Source organism: Alligator mississippiensis, chromosome 5, assembly GCF_030867095.1.
Source record: "Alligator mississippiensis isolate rAllMis1 chromosome 5, rAllMis1, whole genome shotgun sequence".
NCBI classification, from domain to species: Eukaryota; Metazoa; Chordata; order Crocodylia; family Alligatoridae; genus Alligator; species Alligator mississippiensis.
This window is the reverse complement of record NC_081828.1, coordinates 194,552,515-194,570,942: the sequence shown is the minus strand read 5'-3', so window position 1 is coordinate 194,570,942 and position 18,428 is coordinate 194,552,515. Positions and strand designations below refer to the sequence as shown.

Here is an 18,428-nt window from a genome sequence, read left to right as displayed (position 1 = left end):
CAAAAGCTAATTCTTTGTGCCAGCCACATTTCAGCAATACAAGAATAGTATCATATATTAATACTTAACTTTCAATATAACTTGGAGATGTCTTCAATATGTGCTTAACCAGTTATTTTCCATAATTCATTGTATTGGTGAAGTTTGGATTTGCGGGCAGGATCTTGTGCTGGCGTACGCCCATGTTTGTGGTAGATGAAATTCTGAAGTCTTTTTTTCACCTTTTCAAACTGTATGAATTATTATTTTTCGTGTTCTGAGGCATTTACAGATGTGCATAGGCTGACATAAGTTTATAAATTTAAAATGAAATTTGTGGATTTAAAACTCATTTGAGAATTGATTTATATACATGCCTGATACCATTCATACTTTTTACTTTTCTTACTGTTTGGATGCTTATCTTGCTGGGGTGATCTGACCACAGATGACTTCCTGCCCCTTGGGCAGGGAGCTGGACTCAAAGATCTTGCGAGGTCCTTTCCAGCCCTAAAGTCTATGAAATCTGTGATTCCCTGGTTAGGCTTTCTTTATTTTGAAAAGTCACCCCTATTTAGCAAAGTATGATCTGTCACACATTTAGCTGCAAAAATAAAGTAAAATAATAAAGTGCTAATTGCCAGCTCTTTCAGAAAGTATTATATGATTTCAATTTCGTCGTCTGTGTGTGCAATCCAGCTTCATCCCAGAAGTTCATTGCCCAATCCACCATGATGTAATTTGGGGGTAGAAGATAAAGATAGGAGACATTATGCTAACAATATCTTAGTCTCAGATATTTCTTAAAGTGAATGGTGGTTATACGGCTGGAAACTATAACCATGTATATATAGTGGGGCTAGATATTGATGGATAGTTGAAGCACGCTTGGTAAGTGTCTTCTGGTGACTGCTGCTTGGAACAGAAATATAGATTGGCACTTTTCTTAAGTGGCACCCCTCCATACTACAGGCCAGGCTAATCTAATAAATGAGAGTTGATGTTAAGAGTTAGGACAAGAACTGATATTCTTCTGTTAATGTGGTCACTTCATTATGCTTTGTGATGCTGTTGCCTGTGACTGCAGCTGTGTCATCTTTGTTATACAGACCTCTTGGGATCTGATAGTGTTTCTTTTATTATGCTTACTATCTAGAGGAAATTTGGTGCTTTACTTCGTCTGCTTACTGAAGATGAAGTTTTTCAAAGACAATATAGTTTAGAAAATTAACAAAAACCTGAAATAAGTCATGGGAGCATATACATATTTTGTATACAGAAATTAGTCAATATTAGTAAGGTAAATTCAAGGCAGACAGGTTTTTCTTTAGAATTAACGAACACTTGAAATATACTTCTAATTACTTCTCTTCTGCTTCATTTTTATTAAATACTGTACATCATGAAGAAGCATTCATATCTTTATGGAAGTATAACAATTGTGAATATTTTGGAGTGTAATAAAATTTTAAGTGTTTTTAAAAGAAAAAAATGTGATCGTGAAAAAGTATATATTGATTTCAATTTTTTTTTGCTCTGTTCCCCAGTAGGATGCTTTTAAAAGCTATTATTGCCGCATTGTTTTGGGTACTGCCGAATGCTGCTACTTTTCTTTTCTTTCCTTTTTTTATAAAGACAAGAAGTCATGTTGCTAAATACATATTCTAATACATAAACTATTCCAGTATTATAAATTGTGTGGCATGTCCTGTATCTGTCTATGCATTTCTGTGACACAACAGAGGTTGGATAATCAACTCGTTGAACCTACGCTGTTGAGTTTTTTTTTGCTGAATATGAAGGACACATGCTCTCAGTGTCTATACACAATTGTTAATGGTGCTAATCTTTTTTTATAATAACAAATAATCTCCTTGGTGTGGACCAAATATAAACTACTTTTTTCCAAGGTCTGCAAAGCTCATAGTTTTGAGTGAGTTTGCTTTTTTACCAGTTGTATAGGGTTCTGAACAACAAAAGTAAAGAAGTAGAAAGAATTAGTATCCATTTCATTCTGCTGTTCGGTAGGAAAGGGATGAGTGGCAACAGAAGGTAGGTACTACTGTCTGGGGAGAAGGGAAAGGAAGGTACAGAAGATCTTCCAGTCTCCCTGTAGTTCTAATAAGCTGGAACTAGTGGAAGAGAGTGATGTTGACGGAAGGACCTCGTTTGATGCACCACAAAGGACTCAAGAATGCAGTTCAGAGGAAAACACATCTTTTCTGCAGTTCTGTCTGCCTGGTGCATCATTAATTTGAAACACTTTCTTCCTGCCAGCTTAAAGGCTGGGGAATTAGGATGTATTAAAAGCAATGCCTCCCCTGCTTCAGAAGCCAGGTTGGGGAAAGGATAGCAAAGGAACTTTGGACTGAGAGGAGAGAGAGGGGGTGGGGATTGGTGGAGACAAAAAAAAAATATTTCCTTTTGGTGGGCAAAGAGGATTGGGAGGTTTCAAATGTTGGGTATTTATTAGCTGGAGGTTTATATGAGAAGTGGTGCCAGCATCCTAATAAAAATCCCAGCGCTCTCCTTTTCCTAGCAAATGAGAAAAGGGTACTTGGTTCAACAAGGCATTGCTCCTAAACACGGTGCTCCTACCTTGTTGTTATGTACTGGCTTCAGGCTGTAAGGTTTAGTCTGGTGACTCATACAACTTTTATTTATTCTTTCAGGTACCTAGGGTTACTGTATTTCCAGTTCGAAAAAGGCGACACCTTTTGGGGGCAGGGGAGTATATGATGATGGGTGTGGAGGGGAGAGGGGGCAGTTTCTAACGGTTACAGTAAATAACAAGTGTTATTGCCTCAGAAATTTTAAAAGTAAAACAAAAAAGCACAGCCCTTCTAGCCCTGCCAGTGCCCCTCACTCGGAGCTCACAGCCTCCATCCCCCTGAGCCTTGCTGGTACCCCTCACTTCCAACTCGCAGGCCCCGGTTCCTGCTGCTGCCCTTCACTTTTGACCTGCAGACCCTCGGCCCTGCCAGTACCCCTCACTCCCAACCCACAGCCCCCCCAGCCTGGCTGCCCCTCCTGCTCCTGAGCCACAGCCCCCTGCTCCCCCAGCCCTGCCTGAGGGGACCCCCAGCTGCCTCTGTCCTGACCAGGTTGGAGCTCAGCAGCTGCGGTGGCTCTGGCTCATGTGGGCAGCAGTGCGCTGAGTCTGGCCTCAGCAGGGCTGGAAGGAGGAGGAGGAGAAGCCTGTAGCACCCACCACCCCGTGCTGGGGCTCTTGTGCCATACCAGGTGGCCTGACCACAGCTGGGCAGCATCTCCCTGCTGCCCCTCTCCTATGAGCGTGGGCCCTGGTGCTACCGGGCCAGCCATACAGCTTCCTGCTGTCTCTGAAGGGCGCTCCTACCCTCTTCCCCTGCTGGAGGGGCAAAACCCTCCTCTTTGCCCCTCCTGCCATGCCACAGCCCCAGTGCCCAGCCACTTTTTCCCAGTACCAGGAGGCACACCCCACCATACACCACTGACACGCATGCGTGCACTCACACACATGCGCACTCACACATGTGTACACACTTCCTAGGCCTTGGCCCTCCCACCCCGGTTCCCATAAACATACTTGTATCCAACTGCTGGGGCTGCTCCCACTGCACTGCCTGGAAGGGGAAGCCTGCCGTTTCCTCCTTTAAAGAGGAAAATCTGCATTTTCCTGTAGCAAATGGAAAATCCAGATCCCTGAGTAACACGCATGCTGCTAGGGCAGTCCAGGAAATAGTCGTACTAGCATCAATGTTGAGAAAGGACTAGCAGGGCAGAATCTCAGACACTTGTTCATATTTAAAAATAACACCCTGGTGGAGATCAGAAGACCCCAAAAGAGGACATTTTCACAAAAACCTGGGTATATGGTAACCCTAAGTTACCTCAAAATGACAGCTCTTAGACAGTTTAATCTTGTAAACCAATGAGTATTTATTTGTGTTTAGAAAACCAAAAAGTGACTTCATATAATTGATTCATTGGACCAGTTCAGTTTAAGGCTTCCCCCAGATTCCTCTAAGTAGTGATGAATTGATATGGTATTTGGAAAACACCTGTGCACTAGGAGTTTGGCTGGGGTCAACAGCTAGCCATTCTGTTCAACCTTGTCTTGGTTGCAACTAGCTTTTCATACCTTTTGAAGTGTATTTTTGTGTGAGGAACCTACAGAATGCCTATTTCTGTTTGTTTTTTTTATTATTTCAGATATGCCTCTCCATGTGCGGCGTAGTAGTGATCCTGCACTGGTTGGTCTTTCAACCTCTGTGTGTGATACAAACTTTCCTGCAGAAGAGCCTTCACGAAAAAATCCTACAAGATGGTCCACAACAGCAGGCTTCCTCAAACAGAATGCCCCTGGGGGACTACCCACTAGTCATGAGAGAAAGGTAAATCTTTGTTCCTCTCTGGAAGGCTATGTCTTACATGAGATCTACATTTTTGTTGCAGTGCCACATTTAATTTTTCACCTGCTTCCATTTTTACATGCTCTTTGTTCATTAGTTACAGAATGCCAGCAGAGTCATCACATCTGTACAACGTGCCCTAAATGCATTCACACATTTCCTCTGATCACTAGTGGATCCCATGTATATGGTTCCTGATTTTCATTTCAGATGCCCTGCTCCATAATGGTTTTACAGGAGTGTTGATCACTGCAAGCATATCTGTAGTTGTTTTTTTCTCTAGTACCAAGCAAGTATTTTCAATAATCATTTTCAGAACAACCAGTTGAGTGGTTCAAAACAAAAATTGCAAATGCTCTGTTTCTTCATTAAATCAGAAACAGTGTGTATTCTGTTATCAGCTAGAATTGTGTATCTTCTCTACGTGAGCTACACTGTAACTAAAGAAATCAGCATGAATCCTGTACTTATTTTATTGAACAAAGATATTGAAAGAGTTGTATTTTATTGTGAATCACCCTGTTTCTTCTTGCAACAATGAAAAGAATTAAAAGAAAAAATAAGTTGGATCTTGCCTAAATTAAAATTTTCTAATAGAAATGATTTATCTAATTAATATATTGTATTTTGGTTTACAATTGTGTGCTGCACAAAATTGTGCAAGGATTAAAAAAGGGCAGTTTGATATTTAGATTTGTTTTTTGCCTCTCAAGTATGGTTGTTTGATTAATCTTAGCACCACATTTCAAATTCTGTTTCTCAAAAGGTGTGCAGAGTTAGAACTATACACTCAGATAAAGGTTTATACTGTATTCTAGTGAACACTCATCTCTTTGTTGTTCTTCTGGCTATTTAAAAAAGAACTACTTTGAGAGAGGATCTGCAATAAAGTATCACAAGTGAGAATATGTATGTAGAACCACATTTTTAAATAAGCTTGTCTGGCTCTGGCTGTGCAGTGAAAACGTGTAGATGTATACTTGATCAAATTAAGTCTAATAGTGACATGTTTAATTTCTAATTTTTGATCCTGTGCTTTATTGTGCTAATGTTATTCAATTTTATTGGCAATCCAATTGAAAAAAGACTTAATATTCTAACATTAAGAAAAAGAAAACAGATTATATTTATCTGTGCAAAATGGTAACATTTTTAGTGAAGATATATGAAATCATAAGGAGGTTACACTTCATTAGTCCAGGAACATGGATATTATAATAAGGGCCATACATTGCATAAACAGCCTTCTTTGAGTATCTCAAGCCACTACCTGGAGAGAATTAAGCATCAGCTATGCTTTCACTTCAGCCTCCTTGCATCATTAGCTGTTCAGCATGTACTTACTCTTGATTTTTCATGAAAATATTTGAAGTGCACTGGAGCATGGCATCCCTGGGAATGAGCATGGTGACCAGGATGGAAAGGAATTCAATTGATCTAGTGTAGTGGTGGGAAGCTGGGCACAAGAGACCATTAAATCAAGAAGATGGGAGAAAATTAATGTAGGTTAGTACAACAAATATTGATAATGTATCACTTAAAATTTATTTTGCTACATACTATATGCGTTAATCTTTTCAGTGATCACTGGGAGCAGGAGTTTCTAATGGGTAAAATTCTGCAAACAATAGGAAGTAAACAACACAGTCATCTATACATGTAAAGTATATATTTTATGCATTGACCTTATTCAGAGTACTACGTTAAATAGTTTGTTTATATATTGTTTATTGATTTTTTTCCTGTTAGTTCAAAAAGGCTATAGTAAAATGTTTTTTGCTGAAAAATGTCACGTGTCCTTAAAAACAGTAGTGTTTCTCTTCATCTCCTCCCCATCATCAGTGCTGTACAATATTAAAAAAATGGAACTATAGGTTATATACTACTTACGTGCCATTTACTTGAAATGGGCAAATACATTGATTTTGAGGTACATACCTTATAGAACTGGACTGCCGATTCTTAAAACACATAAAACTTCTTGTCAAAGGGATATTCATAGATCCTTTAACAATAGGACTGGGGCAGGAAGGGGCACACCCATGCAAAAAAGGAAAGTAGATAAAGGTGAGATGTTCCACAGATTTTGTAGAAGAAATTCTGATGCTACTATCAGCCATACTTTGTCGACCTATACTTTGAACTCCTGAGGTATTTGCAACTGGTTTCTATTTGTTTTAGCAATTGGCATTACTGTAAAGAAATCCTTATTATGTATTATACTGTTGTGATGATACACTGTATATTAGGGTAGGGCTGGAGGATTTTGGTGGTTTTCTGTTGTTTACATTGGTCAGCTAGAAAACAGGATCTCTAAGGCTAAGTACAGACAGTCAAAAAGCCTGACGCTGAATTGATTCAGTCTTTGCAGGTTAGTATAAGCTGCAAAGATTGAACCAATAAGCAAATGAACTGACATTCACTTGTGAATCAGGAAATGCAGACGTATGCCTGCAGTGGCTCAAGCCAGAAGCTGGGGGGGTGCTAGAGCATGCCTCTCTGGCACACAGCCAGCATGGGCTGTGTGCTTGCTTCATCTTCTTGCTGCCTTCGAGGTCTCTGGGACTTGCAGTCCATAATCACAGCGTTTGGACTCTGTAGGGTTGCTCATCGCTTCCTCTTCCTGCTTCCAGGTGCCTCTGAGATTTCTGGTCTACAGTCGCAGCCAGCACTAAGTAAGCCAGCAGGGCAGGGCTGCTCTGTACTTGGGGGAAGGTGAGTTTAACCCCCCATCCCTGGCCCCAGACTCCAGGCAAGGTTTGCCTGGGAGGCCCAGTGAGCTAGCCCTCACTGCTCCAGCTAGGGAGCAGAGGGACAGGGCCAGCCCTGCTCTCTGGAGCAGATAGCACAGCCCAGTCCAGGGCTGGAAAGCATGCTGGGATGCTGGGGGACTCTGATTTAACTTGAACCAGGAAGGGGTCTGGAACAGAAGTTTCATAAACCAGTTTGACCCAAATCAGTTAAGTCTGCTACATTCAACCAGGTTTACCTTAAACCAGTTTCAGCCATTTTGAAACTGGTTTCTGTGCACTGAACTTCTGTTCTGTTACAGGTTTAAATCAGTTTCTGATCGCTTGAACTGGTTTATGTGTAACTTCTGTCCCTAGCCTAAGAGCTGCTTGATGTCTGCATTAGTGTTGAGGCCTTCCTAGTTTCGTACCCTTTAAAAATACTAGAATGTGCATGCTGATAGATAATGAGTCTCAGGCTATCAGCCTACTTGAAGAAACTAAGTTTAGGAAAAAAGAGGATGGTGTCTGTGCTCAAATGGGTAATTCTTCCCCATGCCACTGTTACCCCAATTGTTATGCTAAACTTTTATGGTGGTTGGGAGGAGATCGATTGATTGACCAGTGAGACCATTCCAATCATAACTCGAAAGCTTTATTAGGATATACAATAGCAAAGACTTATTTGTATTAATAAAGACAATGCTTACGTAGCCTTGGATCCAGGGAAGAGATGGGTCCACTGGCCCAGCTTTTCTGTTCCGCTGGGGACTTGAGTTGGTTCATTGAGGTTCATAGAAGTCTGAAGTTTTTTTAGCTTATGCCCAATATTTATAATTGGCTGTTTTTCATATTTTAATAAATGTTCTCTCTGATTGATTGGTTTTATTGATTTTTTTTTTTTTTTTTTTTTTAATTTCACTGAAACTTTTAGAACTTGATGGAACTAGATCTCTTGTCTGCTTGGAAAACTTGGAAAAGTAAAGAGGGAGGGCTGCTTAGCTCCTTTTCCTGTTACTTCTTTACTTTAGCCTTGTCAAAGAAGACCATAAGCTGTTTGGTTTCTACATCCATCATCTTTGCATCTGTTTTAGCAAAATAATACATTTGGTCACACACCACTTCTAATATTTTACGATAAAGCCATAATATAATGCATTGTTTAATTATGTTTTATCAGACATGTTGATGGCACTTGCTGGCTAAGTTAGTTGTTACACCCAAAAATATTCACACTATAGTCACTTAGGAACAGGCTTTGAGTCTTTCCACTGCTTAGCCACAGTTTGCAGCTTGTCACTGCTACATAAGCTAGTCTAGGCACAGAGGCATGGCTTACACCATGACTACTCTCAGTTAAATGATGGGGCTACTGATACAAAGAGAAGTTGGTAGGATTGGGCTTAAGTAACTACATTTATTAGGAACTTTTAAAGTGGACTTTTAGTTCCCTGCTAGTGCTTTTACCAGCTATTTTTTATGTTTTATTTCTTATACATGTAATTTGGGGCTCAAGTTTAATCCTTTAGGTTTTACTCTGTCAAATCATTCTTACCACAAAGAATCTTTCCAAATTTGGGGTTATCGATTACAAATTCTTAACAGTTTCATTTGAATAGTCTTGCTATCTATTCGCAGTTGAAGTTTATTCCATGCATTTTTTTGCCACAGTTAAATGGTAGTTTTAAATGATTCTTCGACATTTAATTGCATATTGAAAGTGAGAAGCCAGTAACAGAGCCCCATGACACAAGCAGCTGTTTCTGCAACTTTAATAATGTGAAAAAATAAGCTTTTTTTTCTTGGATACCATAATTCATCCTTCTGTGTCATATACCATCATAATACATGAAAAATTGTTTATAGGAATGCAATATTGCTGGTGACAATTACAAGATAATGTACCGAAATTCTTCTGAGTTTGCTCGGTTGCTACTGTTTTCATTTGTGCATCCGTGATAGTGAGGAGTTAAGTGGCATTACAAAATATCAAACCAGCTTTTGATCCTGCTCCACCAAAATATACAAAGTTTATCTAGTAACTTGATCTGCTTAATGCAAACCTATGGTATGGACCTCTGGTTTCTGAAGAAATTCCCGTGTATGATTTTTCTCGATTTTGAAATGCATATACAGCTGGTATAGCATAAAGAAGTGAAAATATATACTTAAAAGAAAGATCAAGACAGAACATAAGTAGGAAACATGATTGTTCATTGGCTTGGATTCTTCCTTTCTTGTTCTCACAGTCACCCACCTGAACAAAGCAAATGGCATGTAGCATGCTCTGCAGCGGTGGATCAGAAACAGCAAACACACAGCTGAGTACACTTGGCATATAGGGCTTTTTTCCTCTGTTTGTCTGTGCTAGTTAGTCAGCAGCCAGCTTTTAATGGGCTCACCCATGTGTCTGTCACTGAAAGAAAACTATAGCTTTGCCTGCAAAAATAAATGATGAAATATTTGTTATCTTCATAGGTAGGCGAGTCACCTTAGTATGTTCTGTAAAACTAGGGAAATACATAGATAATGTGGAAACCATATGGGGATTTAAAAAAAAAAAAGTAAATCTGTCATCAAATGTCTCAAGAACTTTACCCATAAAGCGTTGGGTTTTCCCTCCTTCTCTTCAGATGTTCTTGCTATTGATCTCCGTTGGACTGATCAGACAATACGATTTGCCATGTTCAGAGGTTTTCTGTTTAGGTGAAGGGTGAAGCCTTTCTTAACTTCCCTCCTAAGTGTATTGTGTGTGTGAATGTATATGTGTATTTATATGTATAGATGCATAAGAAATCAAATACTTCATGCTTCTACTCAGTGTTCCTTTATGGGTTTTTTTTTTGTTTGTTTTAAAGCATCATATCCATATGGGGGTGGAGGGGAAGCATTGAGTGTGATATGAAAGTTAATTGTAAAGCTTTAGCTAAGTTAGTATCAGAACCAAGTATCAGTGCCATATTTGTTGACACAAGCTCCTATACTTGATTTGTTCTTTAATTGAAGACATGATTTTTTATTAAGGGAAAGTGACACAGGTCTGGGCAGGCTTAAGGACAAGGGGGTGGCACATGCACCTACAGGAGGCCACAAGTGGTCGAAGCATGGGGAATAAACAGGAGGAACTTGCCCTCCTGCTAGCTAGCAGAAACCCAGACCTAGAGGGGCTCATGGAAACCTGGTGGGATTCTACCCACAACTGGGCAGTGGACATCAAGGGCTACAGGCTGTACAGGCAAGACAGAGCAGGGAAAAAAAGCGGGGGGTGTAGCGCTCTACATCCAAGAGCAGTACACATCCTCGATGATCAGGATGGGGTCAGAGGAGGGGCAAACTGAGGTGCTCTGGGTAAGAATACAAGGGGGTCATAGGGAAATGAACTTGATAGTGGGTGTCTACTACAGGCTGCCTCACCAGGGGGACAAGCTGGACCTGGAATTCTCAGGTCAGCTCATGGAGGCTGTAAAGTCAAGGGATGTGGTTGTCATGGGTGACCTAAACAATGAGACATCTGCTGGGAGGAGCAGTCAGCCAGGTCCGACCGCTCGCGTAGGTTCCTAGCCAGGATACAGAACCTCCACCTAACCCAGGAGGTGCATAGCCCCACCAGAGGAAATGCCTTGCTGGACTTGGTTCTTGCCACAGGCGATGAACTGGTGAGGGGTCTACAGGTACTCAACAACCTGGGCGACAGTGGTCATCGCCTGCTGGAATTTTCTATACAGAGCAGGGTGGTGAAAGCAAGCAGTAAGGCAAAAGTCCTCAATTTCAGTAGGGCTGACTTCAGTGAACTAAAAAGATTAGTAGGAGAGGCATTGGGGTCTCAGAGCTTCAGTGAGATGGGAGTCCAAGACAGGTGGTTGTTCCTCAAGGAGACAATCCTCTGAGCTCGAAGGGAGTCGGTCTCAATTTGCCCCAAGGGAGCAGGAGTGCTAAAAACCTCCCATGGCTCAGTGAAGGTGTCCAGGACTGTCTGAGGGCAAAAAAGGAGGTGTACAAACAGTGGAAGCAAGGGGCTATCACCAAGGAAGATTACTCCTCCATTGCTTGTGATTGCAGGGAGGCTGTTAGGAAGGCCAAGGTAGAGATGGAGATAGGGCTAACGACTAGAATTAGGGGTAACAAAAAGTCCTTTTTCAAATATGTAGGGAGTAAGAAGGCAGCACCGGGTAACATGGGGCCCCTACAGGACAGGCTTGGCAATCTGGTGATTGCAGCAAATGAAAAAAGTTGACCTCTTTAATGAATTCTTTGCCTCCATGTTCCTGAACAGGGACCAGGACATTTCCCCCACTAGGATTATGGACAGACCCAGGGGAGGCACTAGGGACTAGGAATCACCTAGTTAGGAAACTTTTGGAGGCACTGGATGCGTTTAAATTGGTAGGTCCAGATGCTCTTCACCCGAGGGTGTTGAGGGAATTGGTGGGGGTCATAGCGGGGCCCCTGGCACAGCTGTATGAGCACTTGTGGGACTCTGGCCAGGTACCAGAGGATTGGAAAAGGGCCAGTGTGGTCCCCATTTACAAGAAGGGGAGAAAGGAGGACCCCAGCAATTATAGGCTAGTCAGACTTACCTCGGTCCTTGGGAAGACTGTTGAGAAAATTATCAAGGAACACATCTGCAAGGGCCCAGCAGGGGAGGTAATGCTCAGGGTCAACCAACATGGGTTCATTGAGGGCAGATCCTGCCTGACTAACTTGGTTTCCTTTTATGATCAGGTCACAAAGTCCCTGGACGAGGGCGTCGAGGTGAATGTCGTCTTCCTAAACTTTAAGAAGGCCTTTGACACTGTTTCTGACCACATTCTTTTAAAAAAACTAGGTGGCTGTGGCACTGATGCCTCCACTGTTGGATGGGTGGAAAATTGGCTAGATGGTCGCACTCAGAGTGGTGGTGGATGGGTAATTTTCGACCTGGAGGGATGTGGGCAGTGGAGTCCCCCAGGGTCCTGGGGCCTGTACTGTTCAGCATCTTTATCAGTGATCTAGATGTGGGTGTGGAAAGCATGCTGTCCAAATTCACTGACGACACCAAGATGTGGGGTGAGGTGGGCATGCTGGAGGGGAGGCACAGAATCCAGCTAGATCTAGACAGGTTACAGAGTGGGCAGATGAGAATAGGATGGAATTCAATGCAGACAAGTGCAGGGTACTGCATCTAGGGAGAAGGAACCAGCAACACACCTATAGGCAGAAAAGGATCTTGGAGTCACTGTTGACTCCAGGATGAACATGAGCTGTCAGTGTGAGGAAGCAGTCAGTAATGCTAACCACACCTTGTCGTGCATCTACAGAGGTATCACAAGCAGGTTCAGGGAGGTGAATCCTTCCTTTCTTTGCAGCATTGGTCAGGCCACAGCTGGAGTACTGTGTCCAGTTCTGGGCACCGCACTTCAAGAGGGAGGTGGCTAGCGTTGAGAGGTTCCAGAGGAGGGCCACTCGCATGGTCAAGGGGCAGTGGGTCAGGCCCTATGAAGAGAGGCTGAGGGGCCTGAATCTATTCAGCCTCCACGAGAGATGGCTGAGGGGAGCTGGTGCCTGTTTACAAACTCACCAGGGGGGACCAGGGGGAATTGGGTGAGGCACTGTTCTCCCAGGCATCACCGGGAGTTACTAGAAATAATGGCCCCAAATTGTTAGAGAGAAGATTCAGGCTGGACATCAGGAGACACTGCTTTACAGTTAGGGCTCCCAGGCTCTAGAACAGACTACCAAGGGAGGCGGTGCTCTGTCCTACTTTGGGGGGTCTTCAAGAGGAGGCTGGACAGATATTTGGCTGGGGTGTTATGACCTCAGCACTTGTTCCTGCCCAAGGCAGGGGTTCAGACCTGAGGATCTGTTTAGGTCCTTTCCAAGCCTAAGAACTATGAAACTATGAAATCAAAATAATGCACAGGAAAAGTCTTTAACCACATGTAGATTAAGTAGATATTAGCCCCACTTTATGCATATGGAAACTGAATCTATGTGAATGAATTGTCTTATGGAATAGTGTGGACTATGGGTCAGATTCTATTCCAGTTATTGGATTTATAATTGGACTTATGCACCTTACATCAATTCTGCTCCACCATATTCTAGTTCCTGAAAATCCATCTACTTTGTCTGTGTGTGTGTCTCCAATTTCACTGGGACAGGTAGACAGAACAGTGACCACTTAGGGCTTTTTGGAGCTAATCAACAAGTCAGCTGATAATGTCTCCTTGGAAAAAGCTGTTTAAGAAGAGCTTGACCTAATGGAGACAGGCTATTGTTTTGCTGATGGGGTGATAAACACTGTTATCTGCCCCCTGCTTGCTTGCTTGCCTGTCAGTTTGCTGCAAACAGTATAAAGAAGCAGGTAGGGAGATTGATAAGCTCTGTATCAACAGAGTACAGCTGTGGTCTGGCAACGCTCCCACCCCTTGAGCAGCCAGTGGGGAAAAGCCTGGGATGGTACAAGCAGACCTCCCTAATCAAAACGTCTTACCTGGGCCTGACCACGGCTCCCTCAGCTCAGTACTGTGAAGGGAAGGGAGGGCTGCTCTAATGCCCCCCCCGCCCCCTTCCCCCCCCAATTTCATTGGTTTCATTGGTTTCCAAACCGGTTCAGCCTAGCCAGGTTAGGCTAACCTGTAAAGGTTGAATTGATTCAGGCTGTTTGCATGTCTGTCTAGCCTAAATGCCTACCTGTGAATGTATTCAAAGGAAGGAAGGAGAGTTACCAGAATAAGGATCTTCCTGAACATCAGAAAAGCAGATTTTAACAAACTCCAGGGCCTGGTGGGCAGGATTACTGGGAAGCAAGTCTGAGGGGAAAAGGAGTCCAGGAGAGCAGGCTGTATTTTAAGCAGGCTTTCTTAAGGGCTCAAGAGCAAACTATCACAATGCAACAGAAGAATGGGAAGTACAACAAAAAGCCAGCCTGGCTAAACAGTGATCTCTTCAAGAAGCTAAAACTCAAAAAGGAATCCTATAAAAAGTAGAAATTGGTCATAGTGCTAGGACACAGTATAAGAGCATTGCAGTTGGGAGAAAATTAGGAAGGCCAAGGCATTATTTGAAATGCATCTGGAAAGGGAGATAAAAGACAATAAAAAGGGATTCTACAAGTATATCAAGAGTAATAGAAGGGCCAGAGAAATCATAGGAGTCTTACAGCATGTGGATAGCAGATGATGCAGAGAGGGCTGAAGTATTTAATGCGTTTTTTACTTCAGTTTTCACAAATAGGGTAGCTATGATAAAGAGTTCAATTGGCAGAACAAATGGGGAAGGAGACAAATAGTTTAGAGTAATGGCAAAACAGATTAGGGATTACTTAGATAAACTAGATGCTTTCAATTTAGCAGGACTGGATGGGATGCACCCAAGGGTGCTAGTTGAGGTAATTTTGGGGTCATTTAATTTTTAGAAAAGTGTTCCAATCTTGGGGGGGGGGGGGAGCAAGAAAACCCTGAAAACAGGCTAATTAAAACAAATTATTATTTTTATTTTATCCAGCTTTAAGGTGGAGGGGGTTTTATGATAGCCCCAGGGTATTTATCATTTGAGACAGAGTATTAGAGTAAACACATCTACCAATGTTAAATTTATAAAACTATAGAAATGGCTTGTTGGAGATGAAATATGAATATATTTATATTAGCTGGATAGAAATACACATACATGCTTCTGTCACAGAGAGAGAGCTTTTTGCTGTCAGGTGTTATATGGTGATGAAATAGTTTAGGCCAAATGAATCCAAACAGGGCTGAACATAAAATAAAAATAAGAGTTTGTTTGAGTTATTTGCCTCTTGGATAGTGTGTGAGATTTCTGACACAGCAGCTAGTATTGCTTTATTTTCTTGCAATAAAAATTAAAACCCCATCTCTGTGGAGGAATTCAGCATTCCTGACTTTCCAGGTGATAAAATACAGTACAGTCATGTCATACGTGCATTTAACTTGCACAAATTCAACTTTACTTGGGGTGGGAGGTGGGGTGGGGCTTCAGTTTATGGCGGCGGCGGGAGGTTTTGGCAGCGTGGTGGTGGCATGCGGGATGACAGCATGCTATCGCTGCCGGCAAGTGATACGAATTTTGCTTTGAACAGTTTGAGGTTCAATTTCCCAGAAACCCCTGGATCTGTCTCCTTGAAACTTCGTGCCCTCAGAAGGGGCTACCATCCCTGCAATTTTCATCTGAATCTGGCAAGAAATGACAAAGTTATAGGCATTTTCATGATGCCCCATTACAGCCTATGGGTGAAACGTTGAAACAGCAAACGGTTTCAGCTAAAGGAAATGGAACAGTACTTTAGAAACGAAACAGAACACTGTCCCTTTGAAACAGAAGTTGAAATGAAATGGTGCTGCTTGCACATCCCTAGTTATACCTTCTGTAGTTATTGACAAGGGTCAGATATGGTAGGCTTATTTCCTATGTGGACATGTATACATTAGTGTTTTGGGCTGGGACATTTATTTTTATGTACTGATATGTTCTCTTGAAATACTTCCTATGGCAGAGGCAAGAACTGATCTGCGCTCTTCAAAGCCTAATTTATAATTTAGGTTGTCCAGAATACTCAGATTTAAAGATTTTTGGTAATTAACGTTTTGTAAGGACCAATGTTTTTTGTTGAGATGGCATAGGTGTGGAACCTGCTGTCTGCATGGACACAGTTCAGTCTGAGCCTGCTCAACTTCTGGTAAATAGCTAACTTAGACTGGGCATGGTCACAGGTTTAATTTCCTGTTTAACATCATTATGCCCATGGTATCAGTACAGCAACCTGTTTGCATTGTTGCTTGATTATCTGTCTTTAAAATCAAGAATTTCAGAGTATGATTCAGTCTTCTTTTAAAAGTATAGATTAAAAAGGAGAAGATTGATAACAAAATACCTTAATGTTGTTGATACTGCAGCTAGGTCTGATTTATTGAACAATTCATTTTTTCTGTGGTTAGAAGTGTTAACTTGCTGCCTTGAAAAAGTGGACTGAATTTTGGCTGATTTCCCACCCTTTCAGCTAGTTACTGTATACTGAGGACCATAGTGTCAGTTTGCTGTCGGAGTATAACGTTTGGCTTAGGTATTTGTGTAGCACTATGTTCATATGATGTTTTAATTTTTTTCTGTCCCAGAAAAAAAACTTATTTTATGTACATTTATACAGGTCAGTTGGTGATGAATAGGTTTGTATTTAGAACATGCATATTTGTGGTTAATGAGATGAATGTGACCTTATTGAAAACACTCTTTAAGTGTAGTCTTTTCTTGAACTTCATGTTTTATATTCTGCCATGTTGGCCTGTCTAGCATGTTCACAAAAATATTATTTCAAAATAATTTTTACCCTTTTAAGTAATTTTTGTTGCAAAGCCATTTGTTTGTTTTGATAGATTTCAAGTGATTGTGTTCTAAACATGAGAGCTGTTTTCTACACAGGAAGACTAACGATCAATGATCAGGGCATTGGAGACTATACAAAAAATACAGAATGCGAATTAAGATCAGAATCATGTTCAGTATTAAGGTGAACAAAGGAGAGGTCACTGTGGATTTGGTTAGGAAGAGGATATGGATGGGAATATCTTTGTAAAGACCAATTAATAAACGGACATATTTGGTGAACTGAATATGGGGCCACAAAACAGGAAGTCCAGTTTTCTACTCTTGTTTCTGACACTCAATTTGGTGCTAGGAAACATCTTAGTTTAATTCATCTATGTCTGCTTCCCAACCTACTAAAGAACATTGATAATTATTGCTCTGTCTCAGGCTTGTCTTACTTAAATTTTTTTGACCTAAGATCTTCAGCTCCTGTGGGCACGTGTCTGTGTGAAACCTCAGTCCAATGCTTACTATGACATGTAAAGAATAAAGAAAGTGAACAGAAACAAAAATATGGGGCAGGGAATTGTAAGATGTTGCACAATGGAAAAAGGACTTGAAAATAGTGAATACATATACCAGGCCATTCAAATTGTGAGGACGTATCTGACACCATAAAGAAGCTAATATGGCAATGTTATGCTTTCTGTAAATATAGCCAAAAGAGAGGGAGATGCCTTTTTAATGAATCTGTATGTGCCTTCTGATTTGAGGAAAAGCTGTGAACCAAGGTCTGAAATTAATTGCTCAAATGAGCGGTCTCACTAAAGTTTCACCAGTATTGTCGTGTGAGAGGAATGTAGGACTTAGTCCCAAACACTCTAAATTTCCTTATTTTGACATTTAGCCTACTAAATGTCAAGAACGTTTCAGAGAAGGAAACTACATGAATGTAGAAAATGAAGCCTAATTCTGAGGGCAATTTTTTTATAGTTTGGCTAAGGAACATTCTGGCAAGTGACATTCTATAAAGAAAAGAGTAAGCTGCCTCCAAAATATATTGTGCATCAGAAGCAGATCTATATTCTTGAAATTAAAAAAAAATAGTTCATACATCCATTTTGTTTAAAAATGCAACCAAGAGAAATGAGCAGTTTTAACTTGGTTTACATTTTATGAAACATACAATCAGGAGTAAACCCTGACTTCTGAATTATAATTACAGTATGTCCATCACCACTACTATTTTGTTTGTTTTTCATTATCTCTACTGAAATTTTATTGTGAGATTAAGTAGGGAGAGAATTGGAAAGAAGAATTTTTCAGAGCCCTGAGAATCTGAGAAATAATAAGTACCAACCTTGATAGTTGGGGAAAACTGGGCTTTCATATGTACATGCCATGACTTTTATTTATTCCCCTTCTTAAACAAAGGGGATTTTTTGGAATAAACTTGATTGACAGCCTCGCAGATTTTGCACTAGGCAACTGCCAATCCTCTGGATCATGGTGTACGTGTAACAGGTCTAGTCAGGTGTCTGATGAAGCCGCTTGTACAGAGTCCTTCAACCATTACACAAGACCTTTGATGCATACACCTAGGCAAGAGTATGGAAGAGTAGAGGCTACCTGAGACATACCATCCCCCCCTTCAGGCCATTGAGGCAGAATAAAAAGGCCAGGCCGAGTCCAGATGTTCAGTACCTTGATGGTTGTCGCGTCTGCCAGAGAGCAACAGATGAGAACTGCTGCTCACTGCCTAATGCTTCAGCGAAGGTGTATTTTCTGTCAGGGTGATGTCCCTTGACTTTCTCCAACCAAGGATTATCCACAAGGCAGTGGGGGCTAGAGTTTTGAGGTGCCCTATACTCAACTTACTCTGGAGGTTGCAAATACCACACTGTGGTATTTTATAGGAGCTACCTCACCATGAGTAGTCCCACCACGTTGCCACGAGCCCCTCCAATCAGATGCAATTTATGGCCATATCAAGGACCGTCACAGATGCTAGTTTATTCTTAAT

The 18,428-nt window shown here is 41.4% G+C and overlaps 1 protein-coding gene across 14 annotated transcripts in view; it reads left to right on the top strand.

The window, feature by feature from the left end:
* Positions 1 to 18,428, top strand: part of PARD3 (par-3 family cell polarity regulator) — a 723,581-nt gene that overhangs the window by 292,477 nt on the left and 412,676 nt on the right. For all 14 annotated transcript variants that reach the window (XM_059729155.1, XM_059729152.1, XM_059729148.1 and 11 more), the window contains one exon: positions 4,174 to 4,355. In XM_059729155.1, the coding sequence (XP_059585138.1) occupies positions 4,174 to 4,355 (182 nt within the window). The remainder of the gene's footprint in view (positions 1 to 4,173; positions 4,356 to 18,428) is intronic.